The sequence below is a fragment of the Pezoporus occidentalis genome, unplaced genomic scaffold (assembly GCF_034315485.1).
Source record: "Pezoporus occidentalis ecotype Australia unplaced genomic scaffold, CSIRO_AGI_Poc_V1 ctg223, whole genome shotgun sequence".
In the NCBI taxonomy this organism is placed as follows: Eukaryota; Metazoa; Chordata; class Aves; order Psittaciformes; family Psittacidae; genus Pezoporus; species Pezoporus occidentalis.
The window spans coordinates 1033004-1056724 of NW_026914106.1; the positions used below are offsets into that span (position 1 = coordinate 1033004).

Genomic DNA, 23721 nt, shown 5'->3' on the forward strand with positions numbered 1-23721 from the left:
CTTTAATTCATCCATAACACCCATCAATGGTGCATGCTTCTCACATTTTAAAAACACAGTGGAGACTAGATACTTGTCCTAACAAAGTCTGTGATTCTTTATCTCAGAACCCTGAAACATTAGAGAAGGCCAAAGTGATTTTGCTTTATTTGGTCAGTGAAAATAAAGCTCCTTGCTGGCTTTACCTCCCACGATCCTGGGGGAGCAGCAGAGGTGTTAGTGAGGCATGAAGGTTCCTTAGCAGCTGTTTTCTGAGAGAGAAGCAGGACTTTCCCTGGTTCTTTGTTTCCACCATAGTTATTACATTTCCCAGAGTCCTTTTTAAAACACGTACAATGAGTTTTGAGGGGCAGTCCAGTGTGTACAGTGCTGTTGTACAAAACCTGCTGTGATGGAGATTATACGTTCTTGAAGTGGAAGATCAGAAAAGGCAAGCTAACTTAGTCCTTGATTTGTTGTGAAAACTGAAGGTCGTTGCTAAAACCAGTGGATGTTTTGTCTCCATTTAAAACCACTGCAACAGGAGCAGCAGCATTTGAAGTGTTATCATTTAAACTTGGTTCTTAGCACGGATTTCTGGTGCACAAAATCCCCACCCAGAATAACAATGCTGCATATTCTAATCTTTATGATAGAACTTTTTATTTGGAAAGCCATAGCATGACCGTGTGCTTGTCTTTTTCACCAGGTATACCCCTGTGGGCCGCTCCTTTTTCTCAGCTCCAGAAGGCTATGATCACCCTTTGGGTGGAGGTAGGGAGGTCTGGTTTGGATTCCATCAGTCTGTTCGGCCTGCCATGTGGAAGATGATGCTCAATATTGATGGTAAGTTGGATTCAGGGTTAGGAATAAAGGTAATGGTGACCATGCCCTGAAGAATAAGTGATCTCAGCATTCAGTCATTTTGCTTGAGTTGGTGGTAACCACGTTTCTCTGTGGTGATAACTTTTGGTGCCATCAGTGCAGAGGATTTACTAACCAGGATCTACCTTCTACACCGATTTCTTCATTCATACTGTAGATAATGAAGAGTTAAAGAAGCTCAGGGGTATTTTGCTAGAACTTATAGCAGAATAGGAAAAGCTTAAAACTTAATTGCATTATACACAAGGGGTTTTCACTTGAAAAATCCTTGTCTCATTGCTGAGTTGGGAGATTTAGTAGCTTTTTCTTGTAATATCCTTATAAAATACATTAACTGTGAAGTCAACCTACTGCAGAAGTTGTAATGATAATAGTAGAGCGAGACTGCAATAGTGAAGTGTAAGTATGCCTCCACTGGCTTCCTGTTCAGTCACTTCAGACCAGACCAATATGACAAAGGCTACCTAGAAATCCCAGTCCTTTTCTGGATTTGTCATCGTGTCAGTGATGGCAGAAATGTACCTGCCAGACTAAAAAAAAACCAATAACCCTAAAATCCTGCATAGGAAGGAAAAGCCTGGCATAGCTTGTTTTCCTTACTGAGTTTCTGTGTTGCTGCATCCACAGTGGTTCAGGCCAGTTGCTTAAGATGTGTCTCCGTGCAGCTGCCCGCAGAAGGTGTTGTTCAATACTGGCAGGAAAACTCTGTAAACTTTATCACAAACACTTTTGTGAATCGGGCTAATTGAGAAGGGCTTTCTTATGCAAACTCAGATCTGCTTTGCTCCACTTTATTAAGCCCCAGATGAATGCATCTGAGATCAACTGGTGCGTGTGTCAGGCTCCCTGGCTCTCTACGAGCTCTGAGTCTATTTAGTTGCTAAACCCCTATTGAAGAATGTCAGCGTTTGAGATGCAGGTGCTGCCTAAAGTTTTCTCCAATTCACATTCTGTTCTCGCTGTCTGTTTGAAATGCTTTACAAACCCAAGGTAAATAGTCTGTCTTTTTTGCATGAGGCTGAGCATTCTGTCAGGTTACGCTTAGCATCTGTCTTGGAGCATAATAACGTTGCAGGTGATACTGAGCTTTCAGGCTGAAAATTTCCAAGTCCATGTGTTCTGGTTTACTTCAGTTGTGGATGGTACCCATGTGACTTCATAGTTTGTGTAAAATTGCCTTTCAGTCAGCAGCTATAGTATAGCTATTGTTTGAAAATGGATGTAGAAATCCTACCTGAGAAATAACTAGTACCGGTATCAGCGTGGTAGGGACTGCAATAACTACGATTCAGGTGAGACAAGAGTACTAATTTACATCAATTTATTACTTTCTGTGAAGCAAGTGTGTCTTACCAGCATTAAAGCATAGCAAGTAACTCTTGCAGTAGTAATGTTTCAGTCCTTTCTGTGAATGGGAAGCTTCAGACCTGTGTAAGCTGCGGTTTCCAGAGCACTGGCTTCGTGTTGTGGTTTGAGGCTGTGAAGATTACATCCAAATCCCGGTGCTTGAGTTTTGGCTTAGTTGTTGAACTTGTGCGAGGTTCTCTGCAGAATGTGTTTGTGTCACTCACGTTGCTGTGGGAGCCAAAGCTGGGGCTGGGGGGGGAAGCTGCTGTGTTCATTCAGTGATCGACATCCGGAGGTGTGGGCCGGGTGCATCGTGTGAAGTTGGCAGCCTCCTGAAGTGACACATCTCTGAAGAATGTTTTGTGTATCAGTGCAGGGATGTGGTGGTTTGGGGACATGAGATCTGCAAAGCTCAGAAAATGCTGGTCGGGTGCTTCTTTTCTGTTGTTGCCCCTTAAAGTTTTAAAAGGACAGAGCAGTTTGCTTGTATCTGAGCTGCATCTGGTGCCACCTCCCCTTTCCTACCAAAAGGTATGGTTTCCGTTGCTTGTCACTTTGTCAAGCAGATCGTTTATGGTCTCCTTGCCATGGAACGAGTTAACTGCCCTGCTCAGAAACAGTATATTGTCACTTAATGTGTCATTAGTATGCAGGGAGGGAAAGAGATTTTAATAGATCAACGGTTGCACTCACCACTACACTAACGTAATTGATGCACAGTCAAAATAGTGCTCATGTTCCTACGAAATATTGTTTTAGGAACTTAGCAGATTGTATCATTGACAAAATTATATTGCATATTGAATAATCTTAGCGTTTCATGTGAACTCTTCAGCAGAGAGACATTAATAATGCCTCCATACCGAGTTGAAAGAGAACGTCTCTCTGGGGCATTACCGTTCTCTAGAAATAAATGTTATCTGGGGAAAAAGCCTTTCAAAACCTTGAAACGCAAAGTGGTTGCAGAATGCCTGTGCTGGAGACCGAGTCACTGTGGGCCCCACGCTGGCTGTTGTGTACTCAGTTGTTGCGAGGCTTGCTAATCTGTTTAAGAAAGTGTGCTGCACGTTTGCTTGAGGGTCACGTGGAGTTTTCAAAAGCACTCATTTATGTACTGCCTCACAACAGCCTCACTTGGGCTTTCTGACACAGAATGTTTTGTTCCTTTTAGTTTCTGCCACTGCCTTCTACAAAGCACAACCTGTAATTCAGTTTATGTGTGAAGTTCTTGACATTCATAATATTGATGAACAGCCAAGACCTCTGACTGATTCTCATCGGGTAAAATTCACCAAAGAGATAAAGGGTGAGTAGGAACAGATCTGTTCTGTCCCACGTAACACAATCAGGCTGACTCTAAGGGTTTTGTTTTAACTGGAACCCTGGTTAGCATGCATCAGAAGAGCCCTGGAACTGCCAAGAGAACTGCAGTATGCCCTGTCTGTGGTTCTTATCCTGAATGAAACAATGCAGCTCTACAGAGAGATTAAAAATGCTGTATGTTCCCAGTGGCTTTAAGAGGGCAAAGGAAAGCGTGTTGTTTACTGCCTGGGTAGAGGTAAGTGCTCCTGCCTCGCTGGATGACCAACCTTATATAAGCGACGGTCACTGAGGCCACGGTTGTGTTGTTCTGTAGAGCTCCTGCTGTTTAAATGCCAAGGCAATGAGAAAATTGATTTCCAAGCTAACATCATTGATTCTTTGAAAGTAACTGATTGCTTTATGGAAAAACAAGTACCACTTGCAAACTTGCAGCTGAGGGCCAAATTGCATTCCAAAGAAATTGCATAAGCTGCTGGTTGGAGTAGGTTCACTCCATATATGCTACTTTACTTTGAGTATTCCCATATCCTTTTGTTCCAGTGTAATTTGCAGAGAGAAAAGCCTTGAAAGGGCACAGCTCTCCAAAGCTCCGCTCTCAAATACTTGTGTTACTTGATGCAGGATTAGATTCTATTGAAATGCTGGGCAGCAAAAAAGTAAATTTGAAGTTAGAATTTAGAAATAATAAACTTAGAACAGTCATTGGGGGGAAAAAATGTAATTATTTTGTAGTTGTCCTCACATGCCTCCTTCTTACATCTGCCCATCTGTCTTCATGCTGGAGAATGAGAAGCTGTCTCTGCTTTATCTTGGGTGCCTCAGACACTGTGTTACCATAGTCAGAAAACCTCGAGAGGTTACCTTTGCTGTCAATATTTGGTTTTACTACTGTAGTATCTGGGAACTCCAGCCAAGATGTGATGTTCATAGTGAAACAAACCCTGCATTAAAGACTTGGCGGTCTGCGAACAGCTCTGTGGGAGGGTAGTGCCTTCTGTAGTGTCACAGCAAATTAATGACAGAGCAGTGAATGGTTCCAGATAGCTCCGTATTCACAACCCTCTTCCTTGGCCACACTGCTTCATGGTGTCTTTTTTGTGTTTGCTCTTCATGCTGTATCAGGGCAGTGGTAGTTTAGTTTTGATGATGCCGTCCTCTAATGCTGGTGTTAGTGTTGTCAGGGATCGATGAAATACGGTTGATATGGCTTTGGGATGTCTGTGTCCCTGATAAACTGAACACAGTATCTGCTTTCTTGTACTTTGGGACCTGATTTGATGTGGGGTATTCAGTCCATTGCCCACAGTCCACATGAGCCTTAACAGGACAAGTTGTCCAGCTGCTTCCTCAAAAGCCTTCACTAGTAGACCATAGGTTGGATCTTCTGGATAACAAGGCTTTGTTTTTAACTGCCTTCTTTTCCACGGGCTGGGGAAAGACACAGCAGCGCATCAGTGCTGTGCAGCACTCCTGTGATAAGCTCAGCACTCCCAGCAGATGTTGAGTCTACTCGCTGTGTACAGTGCAGACAGTGAGTGCCTAGTCAGTAGAAAGAGCTGCTGAAAGCCTCTTGAAGCTGTCACTGTTGCTGCTGTTATTATCGTGGATAGAGAGAGAAGCCTGGCGTGCCTCTGGTATGTAGGCTGAGTGCTTTTAGGCAAGATCTTCAGCTGCACAAAAGCTCAAGTTAAATTTGGTCAGTGAAATTAAAGAAAATTACAGGCTGAATGAGGACACAAAGTTGGGGAAGTGAACAACGAGGTAGAAATCTGGTTTTGCCCTTTTAGTTTCAGTTGTATGGGAACTGCTAGTTTTAAGAGACATTCAGCATTGAGAACGAGAACAAAAGAAGATGGTGAAGACAGTGTCTGTGTCTCAGATTAGTCACATGCCTGTTAAATGAAGCTGCTACAAGCAATTCAGGTGACATTGAACGTTAAATGTTATACATTATGATGAGGATAACACCCGATTAGTCAGAAATCAATTAATAATGAAAGTAAAATGCTTAGAGAATATAATTTCTCCTGTTGTGCCATTTGACGCTGACTATCAAAGCTGGTAGAACATGCTCTATTGTGTGAAACCTTGTCCCCCGTGGAGATTTTTGTGTAGTTGTGACATTTTTTTCTGTGCTACTTTTCTGCAGGTCTCAAGGTAGAAGTGACTCACTGTGGAACGATGAGAAGGAAATACCGCGTTTGTAATGTAACAAGAAGGCCTGCAAGTCACCAAACGTAAGATGCCTTTTGTCAAAGCATAAACTGTGATACCTTAACACTAAATGTGTAACAGGGCCTAACATCATGTGAATTTGGAGGTGTTGATACTTGCCAGCTAAGATTTCTGTCCATTTTATTAAAGTGTGTGTCTTTTCAGCTTTCCTTTACAGTTAGAAAACGGCCAGACGGTGGAGAGAACAGTAGCACAGTATTTCAGAGAGAAGTACAACCTCCAGCTGAAGTACCCTCATCTTCCCTGCCTACAAGTGGGACAAGAACAGAAACACACCTACCTGCCTTTAGAAGTAATGAACTTACTTTGATAAGTCAGCTTGTTGTTGGTAGGCTGCATCACTTTGCAGGAGGTTTAAGAACTTGTGTGCTTTGCAATACAAACATGTTCCCATATTTCCATGCTCGTTCTTCTATTTCACTGAAGACTTCTTTAGTGCTTTAAAGTAAGACTATGCAGTTGATTAAACACACTGGGATGTGTTTTGCAGTGATAGTGGGGTGTATTGATGTTATGTTGGGATCGGTTTCTAAGAGCTCCTAATGTGTATTGACGCTTCTGCCTTCCTTTCAGGTATGTAATATTGTAGCTGGCCAGCGGTGTATCAAGAAACTGACAGACAATCAAACATCGACGATGATAAAGGCCACAGCAAGATCTGCTCCAGATAGGCAGGAGGAAATAAGCAGATTGGTTAGTTCTTTACTTTCACTTTGGTGTGATACTGCTCACTAAATGACACTGCACTAGATACCATGTATGCAAAACCTTCTGATGTGACCAGCCTTGTCTCTGCATTCCTTCCAGCCCTTAAGAGATTTTACCTACTTCTTAAAGGAGGATTTATTTAAAATAGCTCGCAGATGTAGCCCTTTTTTTTCTGTTAGTAGTTTGAAGGTGGTGGCGTCTTCTATACTTGAGACGTTTGGCTGCTTTCTGTAGTAAGCACTACATATTTTCACCAATATTGTTTCTTAGTGCTGAATCCAGAGACTAAACATCAGTGTTTTTCTGACTTGAATTATCAAACTTGAATATTTTTGGTTGAATACTCTTATAAACAGATAGCTCTCATTGGAAGCAATCTGGCTTTAAGCTGACAAATTAGCCATAATTTTTCAATTAAAGAAGGCTGTTCTGGAAAATTCAGAAGACCTGAATGTGCAGTAATAGAATAAATGGATTTGATTTGTCTTGGGTTTGCTTGTCTCTAAAGGAGGATGCTTTTTGATCTATCCTGTGAGGAAACAAAATGCTTTTGAATGAGCATGCTAGATGAGCACTTGAGTAACTAAGGGAACACAAAATACCTTATCCAGTGTATCATATCTCCTGGTATTAATTATTTTCACTGGAAATATGTGATGGTATTAAGCAGTTAAATCTGAGCCTTGTTCAACAACAGGGAATGGTTGTAGAGCCCTTCCGCAGCAATCCTGTTAGTCTTGTTTATTCCATGAATTGTAAGTAGATACTTCTGTAACGTGGGAAAACTCTTCTTTTAGGTGAGAAGTGCAAATTATGATGCAGATCCGTTTGTTCAAGAGTTCCAGTTCAAAGTCCGGGATGAGATGGCCCATGTGACGGGGCGCGTGCTCCCAGCTCCGATGCTGCAGTATGGAGGACGGGTGAGGTTTCTGCTCATTCTGTTTCCCTTTTGAAGAGTGGTTTCCTGTGCACGTTGACAATTTCAGTCAGTTCAGTTGCATTGTGCAATGCAGGGATCAGAGTCGGCACGGTAGAACTTGTGTTTTGTTATCCTGAAACTCCACACACGTAGGCCTTTTCCTCTTTCACTCACTTAAACGTCTGTTGCTTTTGTTTCCACAGAATCGAACAGTGGCAACCCCAAGCCATGGAGTATGGGACATGAGAGGGAAGCAGTTTCACACTGGTGTTGAGATCAAAATGTGGGCCATAGCTTGCTTTGCAACACAGAGACAATGCAGAGAAGAAATACTGAAGTAAGGCATGTTGTGGTTCAGGCTTTGAAGAAGCCATCTTAGTCAAAACATGAATGTGGAACTTCTAATGAGGGTTTTATCTGCTTTTAATCATTGAAGATATTAGGGAGAGAATCCATTCTGGTTTGCTTCCTTACTGGAAGCTACAGTCAAAACACTGCACCTGAGTACACTGTGGGGTTCTGGTCCTGTGATATTGCTGTTTTGTGTAGAATTTCTTTTGGCATCTTGAATGAAGCACTAAATGTCTCTGAACTCTGTTTTTTTTTTTTGTCACGTTCTGGCCTTTAAGCTGTTTGGAATTGTCTTCATTTGAGTAGCACAGTTCTTCTGTCCCCTTCTGCTTTGGTGGTTGTGTGAGATTGTGAAAACTCAGAACACTTCTCATCCTTAGGGGTTTCACAGACCAGCTGCGCAAGATCTCCAAGGACGCAGGGATGCCCATCCAAGGCCAGCCCTGCTTCTGCAAATACGCCCAGGGTGCAGACAGTGTGGAGCCCATGTTTCGACACCTCAAGAACACCTATTCAGGGCTGCAGCTCATCATTGTCATCCTGCCAGGGAAAACCCCAGTGTATGGTAAGGGAATACTTCTGTCTTTACCTTCTTGGTCAAGTATTGTTCTGAGAAACTTGCTGCCAGCAACGTTAGAGAGTTCTTCAGGATCATTCTTTGGGCATTAGAAACCAATATTTTGTGTCCAGAAATAAAATTACGTGGAAGCAGGTAGATAAGTTGGAAGTTGTTTTGCAGAGTATGTACATTTAAATTATTGTGACTTAAGCTAAGCTCACAACAGAGCAATAATTCCAGAGGGACTCAAGTTGTATCCTAATGTTTGCTTCTCAGCGGAGGTGAAACGTGTGGGCGATACACTCTTGGGAATGGCCACACAGTGCGTTCAAGTCAAGAACGTCATTAAAACATCTCCACAGACCCTATCAAATCTGTGCCTGAAGATTAATGTTAAACTTGGAGGAATCAACAACATCCTTGTACCTCATCAACGGTAAGACTTTGTGGAGACTGATGTGGGGTTTCTTTTAACAGATGAGGTTACGTTTGCTACTTAGCACCTAAAATTTAAGCGTGGCAGTACCTCAGTGGTGCTTAGCCAACCTCCAAGTGCTAGTGTAATCATCTTGTAGAATGATAGCCTCTGCAAGAAGCTGTTTGTACTGTTCGTGTGTAGCTCTGTGGTGTTTCTCCACTAGAATCATGCCACAGTAAATGGCAGTGTATTTTGGAATGGCTGCTCTGGTGGTGTTTTGAAGTTCACGTGCTGTGCACAAAGACTTCATTGCCTAGGTTTGGCCAGAGGACCTGATAAGAAGGCTTCTCCATGCAGCTTAACTGAAAGAGAATCGAAACCCCAGTGAGCAATAACCTTGCACCAGCTGTTCACCTGCAATTGTGACTTAGCCCTTTTTTCTCTTTGAAGACCCTCTGTGTTCCAGCAGCCAGTGATCTTTTTGGGAGCTGATGTCACTCACCCTCCTGCTGGAGATGGGAAGAAGCCTTCTATAGCTGCTGTAAGTTTTTAATAAATTAGCATTGTTTTTTCATCTTAGGTAAAGGTTAGGACAGTAAATGCAGCTCATGGACTGTGGCTGTGTCAAATGTCTTCCAGGGCTTATGCCAGTTCTTTGTACACATTTCCAGTGTTATTAAAAGTCATGTCTTTAGAAGAGCTTGATGCTTCAGGCTTTTCTTACCTTGAGTTAAAAACTAAAAAGCTAAAATGGCAGTTCTGTTAAATAATGTACTTCTGCAAAACTGTTCTAAAGGCAACGATGCAGCTTTGTGATGTTAGCTAATAACACTTTTGAATCTTTAAAGAAGAAAATTGTCATTAAAGGCCTGGTTTGGCAGGAACGGTTTCGATAAGTCTTACCTTTTGTGTTGGTGCAGTTCAGGAGGTCAAGGTGATGGTTGGATGCGTGGTCAGTACCTTCGTATTTTGTGCCCTTGGTATTTTACTTGCCATTGTTGGCAGACTCTAATTCTACAGATTCATTTTGAGGTGCTTAGAGGGCAAGTTTTATACCTGTTTTCAGAAGGTGTTAAACCTGTATCTCCCAGAAGTTCCTGTTGAACATGTTACTGTGGTTGATCCTTTAACATAAATATCTTAACAGTCGCTCTTCTTGGCTATTTTAATGGGTATAGATTTGGTCCTGAAGCCTTTCCTCATGTAATCTTCCCCTGAAGGTTGTAGGTAGTATGGATGCTCATCCAAGCCGGTACTGTGCCACAGTGAGAGTTCAGCGACCCCGGCAGGAGATCATCCAAGACCTAGCCTCCATGGTGAGAGAGCTCCTCATCCAGTTCTACAAGTCAACACGGTTCAAGCCCACACGTATCATCTTCTATAGGGACGGGGTCTCTGAAGGACAGTTTCGCCAGGTGGGTTCAAGGGCTTTGTTCCTACAGAACAACTCCAGTTCTCATGTTTGAGTAGCTGTACTGTTTGAGTTGCTTACATTTACACAAAGGTGCCACAAAATAATTGAAACTTAAGGAGAGAATTTCTTAAGCATGTTGGGTAAGAAAAGTTGCAACTTCTTTCCAGTCTGGGAAGGCAAAGTCTTAGAACTTGGGAAAATATGTTTCCAACTGCTTCCTAAGATTACTAACTGTGTGGCGAAGTTGCACTTAGTATTAACTGCAGACTATTTATTTGGTGTTGTGTGTAGGATACAATGGAAAGAAAGCCTAAACTATTCCGTTCTTGTCTTTATAGGTTTTGTATTATGAACTGCTAGCCATTAGAGAAGCCTGCATCAGTTTGGAGAAGGATTACCAGCCTGGAATAACCTATATTGTGGTGCAGAAGCGACATCATACACGATTGTTCTGTGCTGACAGAACAGAAAGGGTAATCATTGCCCTCTCTCATAGTAGCCTTATGTGAAAAGCTTGATGTCAAGCACTTAAGCTGCTGGGGAAAATATTAGTGTGGGCTTTCCTGAGTCTGAGTGTCTTTGCATTCAGGGGAGATGTTGAATAGATAAGCACAAAATGCAGCCCAAAACTGAAAAATGGTTGACCTTAAATATGCTAAAAAACCAGAACACACAAACCCCATAATCCCCAGCAGGCTTTGTCACGTTGCCCTCGTCTGTCAATGAACTGTGGCTAATGTGTGTGGGACAAAGTAGAACCAGGTCTGCAGCAACTGTGAGAGAAGAAAATACAAAAGGGAAAAATCACTTTTCTTCTGAGTGAGTCAGTCCAAACTCCAGCTGACAATTCCAAATACAAATGTGCGTGCAGTTCTTGTGCCTTTCTGAGACTGAAGGTTCTGAAGGGCTTTAGGTGCAGCGTTCTGTATTGAGATGGTAAGTGCCGCACAGTGTCCTTGTCAGACGTCCCTGCCTGCTCTGTTGACGCACCGCAGACTGTACTGAGGCAGCTTATTCCTGGAAACCTTGCGTGGGTTGAATAGAAACTTGTATTTGTAATCACGGTGAGATGGATAAACGGTTGTTAGCTGTGCTTCTGAACCAAACCTTTCCTCTAGGTTGGACGAAGTGGCAATATTCCAGCTGGAACCACTGTAGATACTGACATTACACATCCGTATGAATTTGATTTTTACCTCTGTAGCCATGCTGGAATACAGGTACGGCTGTTTCTTTATAAGTGAATGTGAATTTAGAACATGTTTTCCTCCCTTTTGTGACACTTGTGTATACAGACCCTTACTTAGTAGGGAAATGTCATTTAGCTCAGTTTTATTTGGGATATCGCAGTACTTTTATGATTTATAGCCACAATGAAATTAACGTGGAATCAAATTTTCAGATGTAAACCATTTGAAAGGCTGAAGGCAGTGCTGGTTTGCTGACTGAATGCACACTGGTGATTTACAGGCTGAGGAATTAAATCCAGCAGTGTGGGGGTATTGCCAGCAGTACAGTGGAGAGTCAACTTAATGACAAATTCTATTAAGATGCAGCTTAAAAATGGAAAAAGAAATCCCTAAGGAATTGTAAAGAGTTAAAAGCAGCAGTTACTTCTGTGGGAAATGTGTTTTGGTGAGAAACAGTTTTAATTGAAGGTAGTTAAGAGCTGGTGTAATCATGGCTTAGTCATGTTGGGAGCAGGTTTCAGTCATTGAGGGTTATCTAGAAGGGATGTGTTTTTTTCCAGGCAAGGATAATTGGGGTAACATAATCATGTAAATGTTAGACTTCTTATTCTCCTTTATAAACACATTTAGGGCTGACCCAAGACTGTATTTTCTCTGGCTGCTGTTACACAGGCGTTTAGACTCAATAGTCTGGCCCTTTCTGAACTCAAACATCTGACTTGATTGTATGGAAAAAACAGATAAGTGAATTGATGTTCCCTTCTCCTTAGGGTACCAGCCGTCCCTCACACTATCATGTTTTGTGGGATGATAACTGTTTTACTGCAGATGAACTCCAGCTGCTGACTTACCAGCTCTGCCACACATATGTGCGCTGTACCCGATCAGTTTCTATACCTGCACCAGCGTATTATGCTCACCTGGTAGCATTCAGAGCACGATACCATCTCGTGGACAAAGAACATGACAGGTAAATGAAAAGAGGTGCCGGAGGTTTTTCTCCCTGTTGGTCTTTGCTTCATTGTCAGGCATAAAGCCACCTGACTACAGGTAATTAGTGCTTGTTTTGCAGTTAATTTTTGTTACCTCTAGGACTAATCTTAAGATACTCATTTCCTGACAGCTGCTGTTCAGGATGAGACGAGAGTGGGTTGGTGGGTTCAACTGAAAAACACTCGGAATAAAAGAGTGAAGTTTAGTTTAATGAAGAATTCTGTTATTACTTTACTGTGGTCTGAGGGAACAAGCCACACATCCAGGGGCTTTTTTGCTATATAATTAGAGTACGTATGAATGAAGCAAATGTTAAGTGCCTTCCGCTTACTTACCTCCGCTTTGTACAGCAGGAGTATTTTATATGCTTCAAGCCATCAGTATATTTGTAATAGGCTTATTTTGAGATGAACAACCGGAGCAGCTGAGGTAAAGGGGTATGTCAAAAGCCTTGGGGTTGCTGGGTGAATAAAGCAGCCTTTGCTCGGTATCCAGTTCTGTGACTTACTGCCACGTTGCTCACCTAAAGCAGAGGTGTGAAGGCAGCTTTTTGATCCGAATTAACGCGATTCACTGCTTGTTTTTGTCTCGTTCTGTGGCAGTGCTGAAGGAAGCCATGTTTCAGGACAAAGCAATGGGAGAGACCCGCAGGCCCTTGCGAAGGCTGTACAAATTCACCAGGACACCTTACGCACGATGTACTTCGCTTAAATCGACAGACGGGGAGCATACTCACTGAAAGGAAGAACTGAACAATTAAGCCACATACAATGTATGTTTCCAGTGGGGTTGGTTTAGGGGGTGTGCCTCCGATCGTGCTGAAGTTGATGCTGTGCAGGGGTGAGAGGCTAAACCCTTAAATTGACGCAAGGAAGATTGTTTACTTCATTGAGGAACACAGCACTATTATGCAATATGAAACCAGCCAACTGCTTTCTTGGTGCGGGCTCCTGTAGGCAGCACCACCATCATGTTTTAGTTTCGTTTCTTTTTTGACTCTCTCGTAGTTTAACCCTCTTTAAAATGCCTTTACCTCAAGTTGCTCGGCAGCACAACTGCAAAAAAAAACAAAGAATAATGAGAAAATTGATGGTGTAATTGGAAAAAGCAAAGCACCTCTCGAGGAACAGTCCCAAGGGTTGTTTGGGAAGTGTGCAAAAAAAACCCCAGTAACAACGAGTTTTGTACCCCCACTGCAGTGTGGAATCTTTCAATATTGCCATTAAGCATTCGAATGTCCACATATCCAAGTACATTTGAATGTACATCACTAATTAGAAACGGCTGACTGGGGGGAAGATGTTTTGCACACTAACCCAGCAATTCGAGCCTAGTTTAGCCAACTGCTGCCTCTGTGTCTTTCTTCACAGCTTTGGCTCCAATAGTTTCCTTTCTAAAAGCGAACAAAGAAGCTAGTGGTATTATGTGCAGGCAGTAGTGATCCAAACTCGTCTTGCTCCCTGGTGAATTTACTAAAGCTGCTGTTTTACCTAGTCCAAAAGTTTCAATTCTTTTCTATCTGGCAAGTCAAATATGGTGAAGCTTCACGTGAGATCCAGTGTCCCACGTTTTCTGGGATGACATCTACTAAACACCAGAACTGAAACTTTAGAGCTGAGGTCTTTCTGGGAAAAAAAAAAGAAATGCTAGTTTACTTGCTGCCTCTCACACCTTAATGTGATTTCATATGTACGTGTTTTTGAAGTTTAGCTTCCTTTTGTTTCTTTTATATTTATTAGAGTAATAATAATGCTTTAATTTAATGATGACAGAACATATGGTCAACATCAACTTTTATTTTTTAGAAATGTAACCATGTTTATTTTTAAAAGAAACTGACAACTTGTTTTGCTATCTTTTAGTGCAATAAGCGTTCTAAAGGAAAACTGTGTCCATTGAGCTGTGCTGAAGCAGTGTTTGTACCACTAACTGTGGAAGAATGGACACCTCCATGATTTTAAAAGGACAAAGTAAAAGCCTTAATTTTGAAAGGAAAGTTTTATAGTCAGAAGGAATCTTGAATTTTCCTTTTTTAAATCAAAAACAATAGCAAAAATGCTTCTAGAACTCTGCAAGCTTTACTTGTCACTGCAGGATTTTGATTTAACAAAGGAACTGGCCTTATTTTTGGCTTTGAAATGTGGAAGATATTTGAATTAAATGGAAAGAGTTTTTTATTAAGCTCTAAGTTTTTACATGCATAGTTAAATCTATTTGACATCACTAAAATGTCTGGAATTAATAGAAGTTTTTAGGCTTTTTTCCTCTTTGATAATGACTTTCCTTTTAAAATTAAGTTATTGGTAACTTCATTTCACTTTGCAAATAAAGAGGGCTGGGATAGTTCTAACATGTTAAATCACTGAAATGTGAAACAAATTAACGGGACTCTTTCATTCCACTTTAAAGGTAAAACAATATTTAAGATGTCAGAGACAAGCATTTATTCAACGAGGGGACTGGGGAGTTTTGCACTTTGTAAACTCGTGAACTGCATTTTTGACTGTTTTTATTTGCACTGGTTCATAGTATATATACTGCAGATCCTTTGTATGGGCATTGCTGTTATCCCAGCCCTTCTGAACTCCACCTGCTCTCCACATGAAAACCAGTGGGTTGGTTTAAGTAGCTCCTCTCCTGTCATTCTCATGAAATCCGCTGTTTGCCAATATACTGTATTTTGAGCCTAAAATCTGAGCCCATTTTGCTTCAACAGGCATGAATCTCCCCTTTTTTTTTTCCTGCCAGAAAGCAAAAGTACTGTATTTCGTGCATTTGTATATTGTATTGAAGTGTACATGTGCTGTTCACAACACTGTCTCAAAGAGCTTTACTAAACCGTTAGTGTATGTACATATTTTATCTCCCACTAGCAAGGAGGATCATGTAAAAGAAGACTGCCTTTGCAACGTTAAATTGCGCTGGAATAGCAGTGACAGCAGGCAGTTGGCTTGGAGGAGCCTCAGGGAGAAGGCAGGACAGGATCAAGGGAGGCTCAGCAGACCGGCACGTGTCCGGGGATCCCTGGGGAGCCGTGTGCCTTCACCGGCTGCTCCCGCAGACCCCCAGCCATGCTCCTTGCCCTCTCAGTGCACTTGCCTTTCAGCCCCTTCAGATACACCTGCTGCAGGGAGGTTGGTGCAAGGAAAGAACTAGAGCAGGATGGTTTCTGAGGCGTTTTCCCTCCTCTGTGACCTGACAGTTCTCTCACAGGAGCACTCTAGCTTGTAGTTCCGTTTGGAAAAGGCTTTTTACAGACAATTGTTTTGAAATAGATGATTTTTTTAACAAAACCAAATATTTTGCAGATACTTCTTGTGCATTTCTGGCATTCAGATGAAAATTCCTTTCTAAAACAGTCTGTTAAAGCTCCTTTCAAAGACATCGTCTGCTTCTCATCCTGCCCACACTCAGTGACTGCGATTTGAGAAGCTTTTTGGCTTGCTACTTTCACCCAAACCTAAGCTAACGAAACTTCAGTGGGAACGTGACTTCAGTGACTTGTCGAGCTAGCGTTTCACCTGGTTTTCATGTGAAGAGTATTTGGAAGTTTTAATCTCTCCTCTTGGTTTTGCAAATATCTACGTCAAGTGCCGATACTTATTTGTATTACAATATCAAGTTACTGACGTTGTGAGGGCCACACATTTATGATGCTGTAGCTGCTATATTTATTTAAATGGAGATGGACAATTACTGCACTAAGGAATGAGGAGAATAAGCAAGGAATCAAGGTTAGTTAGAGATCTTGGTTTGTTTTTTTCAGAGGAAAATTAATGGTGTGAAATATCAAGTGTAACAAAGGGTGCTGTCATTTTAACTGAGATTAAATAGCCAGATATTCTTCCTTTGTTTAAGAACATATATATTTTGATGTTTGCAGTTTGGGGGTGGGGGGGCGGGATAAATGGTACCTCATCTGTGGTGGCAGTTTCCAGTATATTTTCAGAGTATATGGATTTCTTTTATTTTTGTACCTGCTCTCCTTTAAAAAAAAAATAGAAAAAAAAAAATTAATCTCAAAAGCTTACGTGCTGTTTGGGGAAATCTTGAGTGAGATTCCCAGATCCCCCCTCTGCCTGGGAGCTGTCTGTATATGGTCCAAAGAGGGATGTGGGTGATGGCTGACAGCTCTCTACTTCCTTTGCAGACATCCCGGCCTCGGGTTCATGCCAATCTAGACAGACGGTTCCTGTCTCCTAGGCTGCTGTACCAGTTACTGCAGGAGACCTCACTTGTACCCAACAAGTGCCACTAATCGCTCCTGTGGTAGGAGCATGCACAAGGGCCCAGCCCTGGGCTGGGCAAGGAGAGCCTTTGGGCATCAGCCACACGAACCTGCCGCACTGGTACCGTGCCAGCAGCCGGAACCGCTCCTGGGGCCAGTGCAGGGCTCTGTGACCTAGCAGAAAGCCAGCCAAAACCTGCGCTCTGGCGACTAGTAGATCCAGGTTTGGAGAGGAAAGTAGAGTGTTCTGTGGTTGAGGCGTTCAGCCTGCAACATCTGCGATCGGAACGATGAACTCCACTCGAAGTAGCTTTTTTTTTCCTTTGTAGGGCAGTTCAGCTGTGGCCATTTGACTCAGGATCGCTGTATTACTGTTCAGTGTGGAATCTGGTTAAACGTGTCCAGCAGTTGTTTTATAGCGTTCATTCTGGCATCCTTTTGGAAGTTTGTTTGGCCACAGAAATGGTTTTTGGGAGTAAAATGGGTTTCTGGAAGCTGTCAGTCAAACTATTTCAAGATGCTATTGGTCCTAAAGTAGTTTCACTTCTCCATGTATGAATTTTTGTCCTATAAAATGCTCAGTGTAAGATACTGGATAGTCAACTTCTGTACAAATTCCAGCTACGAATACTGGTTTTCTACTAGGCTTGAAATCCACTGTGGAGAAATTCCAAGCTCAGCCTATGCTTAAAAAAGCTTGAGGCCTTTTTTTTTTATATATATATGTACTTTCTTCATATCTTGTCCTCTTTCGATACTTTCCCTTTTGTGAACTGAGGGTTTAGAACCTTCCTCAAAGCACTTTTATAACCAAGGAATCAAAAGCTCCGGTTACGTACATTGAAACTATATATTCAGTTTTCGAGGAGCATTATTTCTAGCTGGCCATCCCAGTGTGTGGTCACACCAGGCAGATACTGTCCCTTTCCATGCTGTGGTGTTTCGAGGCTGCTCCTGGCAGGTTCTAGTGGGAAAAATCTGTTAGGGTGTCAAAGGGAAAGATTCCTGTCTGGCCTTTCTACTTTAGACCAATACTGGGAGCTAGGATATGATCTTTGTTTCGGCCCATGTTTAAATAAAGCTTCATTTAGCCAATTCACACGTTGTTTTTTGTAAAGATAATGGTTAGAGCTTGAGCTTTTTGATGCTTTCTGCTAGTAGAAGATTTTGTACTGTCAGTAGTTGTGAGATGGGTACAGGATCCTACACTTTACCTCCTTAGCAGAGTCTCCAGAATCCTGATCTCTATGACACTACAACAAAACCAAATTGTTGTCCCCAAGTAGGTAAAGGTGCATGTGGAGGGGAAGGAGTTTAAGGGAGAGGCTCGTGAGGGAAGATCTCGAAGCATCGGTTTTATGGAAACAAGGGTGTTGATGGAGAGGTGCCATCCTCGTGCCCTGGCCTTTTCCTGTCTTGTCTGAGGTACCCCCTCACCTAACACGGGTAGTTAACATAGGGTCCTTTTAAAACCAAGCAGTTCCACTGTTTAAAACTTGGAGTGATCTTTATTTTTTTTTAAGCAAGACAGTCCTCAGAAAGTGCCTTTTTAGAAGATGGTGCTGTAGATTTTTATTTTCCAGTTGTACGTGGCTGAAAATCTAAGATAAATTATTGAAAATGCCAAGTGTTTGATGGTATCTTTCAGGTACTTTCAAGCATCAGCTTCTCTGAGTCAGGACCAAGAATAACCGGGAAGGTGTTTTCCCTTGGAGGGAGAGGCATTGAGGAGCGATCACCAAATTCAGCTGGTAGGCTAGGGGTCGGGTTTGATTTGGTCAATGCAATTCACCTCTTCACACTGAGGGGATTTGGGGATGGAAATGTAGGAGAAGCAGCAGCACGGGACTCTGGGCGATGTAATAAGTGCTGAAGGGGAATCCATAGCTACTGAAGGATGTCATCTCCTCGACGTAGCGTGCTCCCAAAGATGTAGACAAACTCAAAGCTGTCTCTGAAGGCTTAGGAGATGGTCAGTCCTAAGCAAGCTTGCTTGGGTGGTTAAAGGAGTGGTGTGCCATGTGTCGATGGGCCTGGGGGTACCGATACACTGGGTGGGATGGGCAGTGCCGCCCCGCTCAGGGCTTGGGTCCATGGTGAGTTTGGTGAGCATTCCTCCGGTCAGGAAAAGTTGTAGACTAGACTATTAAACACTGCACCTCAGTAACCTTGTAATGCTGCATAAAGTAATAATAATAGCAAAGTTCTGCTTTGATTACACTGTAATGTGCTTGCACATGCCTGCAAAAAATACACAACTTTCATTTTTGTAACGGTCTTAACAGCAGTTATCAGACTTCTTTTCTTTTATGATGAGCCTTGTCCTTTATTGTGGTGTTCCTGTATATTTATTGGTAATCTCTGTGCAGCTCATGGGTCTGTGTGTCTGGTCTGTGTGTTGCTTTTAACATTTACTTTTAGGAGGGAGAAGTTTCTGAATGTGTGGGGTTTCTTCTCTAAAGCCAGCTTAACTAGTCCTGTTTGAGAGGAGACAATAAAACACCTTCCTAGACAGAGTGCTTCTGTTGGTACCTTGTTTCTTTAAACCACAAATCAGTTTAGGTTCCTTTTATTCCTGTTCATACAGAATTGGGCATTTCACATGTGGAATAACTTGATGTCAGTCGGGATATGTTTGAATATCAGGAGTTTAAGCGCAAAACTCCCACTGTTATTGCAAGTGGCATCTTGGCAGGAATAAGTTCATGTCCAGACTCTTTCCAGGACTTAGCAGAGCTTTTTGACATCTCTTAATTTGATTGATGAAATATTTGGGGTCGGCATTCCCCACGTGGGGCAGTGACCCACGCCTCGGTGTTGAAAGGGATGCTCAGCACTCCCGCTACCCACCGAGACTACGGATCAAGTATTTTTGCTGTGTAGATTTCTTCTGATTCAAGTTAGAGAACGGAACTGATGTTTCTTGTAGTTTGTTACCAACCTTCTTGTCTTACTACAGTGCCCAATGCCACTTGGTATTTAAGCTTGCGATGATGTTAAATTATTTTATATTCCTGATATCTTAATGTTATTAGGCTAGGATTTAGAAAGCATCTTTTCAGTCTAAAGTCTGAGCCAAAACTCTGTCTTCTGTCCCTTTTAGTAGTAGGTGTTTTTATCTTTTAGACAAAAAGGGCCAAAAATCTTGCACCATCAGCTTGTTTGCAGCAATACTCTCTTCCCTTGCCTATCAACCAGTTTATTTTCTATCTACATTTAGTTAACACCTGAAGCTGTTGAGATTTAGAAGGAAGTTGCTGCCTCTTCTTTCTACTGAAAGAAAGGAAGTGGACTTTGCATCTGACGATGCTGGTTTCTGTTGGGCACAGATCTCCTCCTACAAGTCTTGCTTTGGTGGTGATGAACTGTAGCACCCCTGGGTTTAATCACAGTAGAAATGGTCTGTGTGTTTCTGTTGAAGTCATTGGACGGTGCATGGGGATTTAAAGTATCCCATTTAAATACAAGCTAATAAACTGCTGAAGATGTAGATACTCTCTTAAAATACTTCGAATATAAAAAGCCAAATGACAAACCAAAAACTCCGCAGTAACCTAATTCACATGGATAGTTTTAACTCATCCTCCTTCCTGGCAAAGTTTGAGGCTGAGGATTTGCTGTAATTGATGCTACTCACAGTAAATGGTGCTGGGATTAATCCTAAAGCTAAGCTGACTGGGCTGTGTGTTTTGTGAAGAGAAGCGGTAGTGGTGACTGTGCTATTAAACCAATAGTAAAAAGCTCTAAAGCATGCAAGGAGGAAACTTGTCTCTGTACTGAAAAAGCTGGATATACTGCAAAAAAACTCATGCTGCTAAAGCCTTGTGAACCTGTATCTTTGTACCCCAGTTTACCCTGAAAGACCTTACATGACTACTTCAAAAACTAAGGGGAAAAATGAGGGGAAGAGCATTTTCCTGTATTTGAGTGCCTGTTCACATCCTACAAGGCCAGTGCTGAGAAGCAGGTGGCAGTGCCTGTAACAGCTGTATAACTGAATCAAACTGTGTTTTGTATCTCAACCTTGACTCTACCTTACCTGGTTTGGAGCAGATGCAGGTTCCAGCAGATCGGTGCTATTTGAAACAGCAGAGCTGAGGGGTTTGTGAGCAGTGTCTGACCCCTCCAGACAACACAGATGCTCTGGTAGGTTTCTGGTTGCAGTTTTCATGCAGTTCACACTGAAGTGTGCCTGGCTACCAAGAAAAACAGCAGCAGGCAGTTGTAGAGTTAATTTTGCTGTAGCACTACGGTTGCTCTGCTTTTCCTCAGCTCTTACCTACCTCCCTGTTCCCTTAGGCAGGATGCTCTCCCTCGCTGCCTGTGTAGAACTAGCCGTGTGGAGGATGCTGTGGCTGTGTGGAAGGTGAATCAGCTCTGGATGTGGGAGAGGTGTGATAGCGATGAAAGCAACAGCCTGTAGAAATAAAGGACTGGGTAGGAGTTGGGTGGATGTCAGGATTTTCCCACGTCAGGGAAATCAGTGGGAACATCAAACATGAGCTGAGGTGTCCTGATCTGTTGGTGTCAGACTTGAGCTCACCAAGAGCAAGCATGTGCCTTTTTCTGATCAAGAACAGAACTGGGAAAACTTGTGTTGGCATTGGTAGTATGGTTAGTATTACTCTTGAACTGTCTTTAAAGCTTGAAGTCCTTGGTCAGGATGGAGTTGGGTTTGTGTTGAATTACTTAAGCAAAGTGAGCCCTGAGTTATTTGTGAATTAGAACTACCCAGAGAGGAGAAGCCTTTAAAAGAAGTGGCTTCTGGAGAGTAATGTCATCAAATAAACGTAATTCCTGGTAGACTTGCAATTCGTGTTTCTCTGTCTAATGAGAATCATTAATTCTGCCTTTATCTGAATGCTGCCTGTCCAGTAATGTCTTCACTCTTTACCATGCTCCTGCAGCTTTCCATACACTCCATTGCTTCTTCCCCTGCATTCCCCTTTGGTAGTTGTGAGGACAAGAAGAATGTTGTGTGGGGAATGTCAGGGAGCAGAGGTCTGATCAAGTGTGGGAATGTGGAGGTGAGGATTCAACATCATCCTTCAGGAACCAGTTTTGCCAGCGGCTGAGGGTAGTGGTGGCTGTAGAAAAGCGTGTGGTCTCTGGGGTAGGGAAGTGGTACGAGGGGAGAAAAGATCCCTCATCCTCTGATACCGAGGTACTAGGAGAGGGAAGGCTGTTACAGACTCTGTGCTGTGCTAAAGTGAGCACCTGTGTCCTTAGATGCTACTTCGGGCTTAAAGCTGCTAAAAAAGTGGATTTTTTCAGACCAAAATGGAAGAGCTTTTCAAATAGGTTGGTTTTGATGCAGGTTTGTGATACTGATGAGTTATCCGGGCAGGAACTCTGGTCTCAGTGCTGGCTCTGAAATGGTTTCTCTCCCTGACCTCATCTAAACCACCCTGCCTCGCTTTTCACCCTGTCTAGAAAATATCTCCGGTGATTCACATGGCCTTATGAGAGCTAGCTCTTAGTGTTCTGAGGATGGACCACGATGTGGAAGCGCTGTCACCTCTACAGAGCCGAGCACCTTCTTGCATCTTCAGTGAATACAGTTCTATTCAGAGCCCATCTCTTAATCTCACTGCAGCTCTGCTGAGGAAGGCTGTTGGGTTTGGTCCCATGAAGTTTACCTGTTGCTTTCTTTTAAGGAAATCCATTTGTTGCAAAACAGACTGTCAGCGAGCAAGTTCATTTAAATGCAAGTTGGGCTTTTTTCCCATTGCTGAGAATTATGTAAATCTTTCAAACACATTTGGAAGTTGGAAAATCAATACCTACTGTAATACTACCTAGCAACACAGAAAAATGTATGTGGAGATCAGGGCTGTGCAAGCCCGTAAATCTTAGGTCCACAACCCGTCCAGGTGTGCAAAAAAGAGCTATTAAAATAATAACTCCTAAACTTTCATTATGCTTACACTTGGAAATCTCTTGAATAGATTTAAAACCAGCTTCTTTGATAGAAAATCCACGTCTTGCTGGTTAGTGCTCACTCAGACGTAATAGCAGAGTAATACCCACTGGGGCAATGCTAAATGTGAAGAACCTTTTGAAGTTTGGGAACCTGCTGGTGAGCCAGCAAAGTGGAAACTTGAGTAGTGCTCTTGAAGTGGCGAGGCAGAAAACCTCAGCAAGAGGAGGACTGCTAGAGATGGAGTTTGCCTTCTGGCAATTTGGCAGTGAAGAATGGCTTCTTTTGGGTACTCGGTTTTGTACATCGCTTTCCTCCTGTGGTTATAGGGTTCTTTTAGTTTTCTTTGGACTTTCTTTCTATCCTTCAGTAAGATGTTGTCGTTTCTGCAGTTTTCAGTGTTGAATCTAGCCTTGAGACAACTTAATGTTGTTTTCCTGTAGAAAAACCTGCTTCTAGAGAGTTGCATTTGGTGTCTGTTCCGCAGGCAGTTGGGAAAAGCTAACCTCAGCATGGCAATAAAGTCGGCAGAACAAGTTTTTGGTCCGAAATGTTGATTTTACAGGCTCATTGCCCAGCTCCTCCTGCCACAACCAGCGACTCCGGCGTAAGCACCTGCGTTTCACGGCTTAGGTGCCACACTTTGGGCTCACAGGGTACGCAGATCCTCCTGTTGTATTCGCCTTTTCTTCCCTTGCTGTAAGCAGCTCAGCTTCCCCAGCTAGCCTGTTGGTGGATTGAGGGTTGTCATGGGGAAAACCGAGGTTGTCTGGGGAAAAACTGGGCTGTTTGCGTGGCCTGGAGGTGTCTGATCATGGATAAAAGCATTGTCTATCAGCAGGTATTACTTTAAAGCTTTCACAGTAATTGGTAGCATTCGGTTGTGAGCCAATATGGGTGTTAAAAGTATCTTTCAGGAGAAGGTGGCATAGTGTGTGCCATAACCATTGCTAGTGATGGAGCTGTGTGTGTTTAGGAGACTTCTGGAAGCAATGTCGTGCATATAAATTTTGCGTATTGAATACCATATGTTTGAATTAGAAATATTGTGCTGTTTGGGATTCCTTTTCAGAGTAAAATTCCAATAAACCAGTCTGGTGAATTGAGATTCCCTGATTCCCTTCTATGTGTCTTGCTCTTAATGATATGCTGGTAACTGCTCCCTCGTTTTGGTGTTAACCATTGCTTGTTAAGCAGGAACTTGACTGTGTTCCCACCATGAAGGTACTGGGGGGGGGGGGGATTTGAAGCA

The 23721-nt window shown here is 42.6% G+C and overlaps 2 protein-coding genes across 4 annotated transcripts in view; one reads left to right on the plus strand and one right to left on the minus strand.

Moving 5' to 3' along the window:
• The window catches only part of AGO3 (argonaute RISC catalytic component 3), a 36130-nt gene extending 12555 nt beyond the window's left edge, over nucleotides 1-23575 (plus strand). For 2 of the 3 annotated variants that reach the window (XM_062620738.1, XM_062620739.1), the window contains exons 5-19: nucleotides 689-825; nucleotides 3383-3517; nucleotides 5684-5771; nucleotides 5914-6061; nucleotides 6343-6462; nucleotides 7275-7397; nucleotides 7600-7733; nucleotides 8128-8312; nucleotides 8583-8742; nucleotides 9175-9265; nucleotides 9945-10139; nucleotides 10477-10611; nucleotides 11257-11358; nucleotides 12099-12298; nucleotides 12924-23575. In XM_062620738.1, the coding sequence (XP_062476722.1) occupies nucleotides 689-825; nucleotides 3383-3517; nucleotides 5684-5771; nucleotides 5914-6061; nucleotides 6343-6462; nucleotides 7275-7397; nucleotides 7600-7733; nucleotides 8128-8312; nucleotides 8583-8742; nucleotides 9175-9265; nucleotides 9945-10139; nucleotides 10477-10611; nucleotides 11257-11358; nucleotides 12099-12298; nucleotides 12924-13032 (2062 nt within the window). In that variant the 3' untranslated portion in view covers nucleotides 13033-23575. The remainder of the gene's footprint in view (nucleotides 1-688; nucleotides 826-3382; nucleotides 3518-5683; nucleotides 5772-5913; nucleotides 6062-6342; nucleotides 6463-7274; nucleotides 7398-7599; nucleotides 7734-8127; nucleotides 8313-8582; nucleotides 8743-9174; nucleotides 9266-9944; nucleotides 10140-10476; nucleotides 10612-11256; nucleotides 11359-12098; nucleotides 12299-12923) is intronic. The other variant, XM_062620740.1, reaches the window with a different exon arrangement.
• PSMB2 (proteasome 20S subunit beta 2) overlaps nucleotides 1-23721 on the minus strand; it is a 155802-nt gene that overhangs the window by 131150 nt on the left and 931 nt on the right. The window lies entirely within an intron of this gene.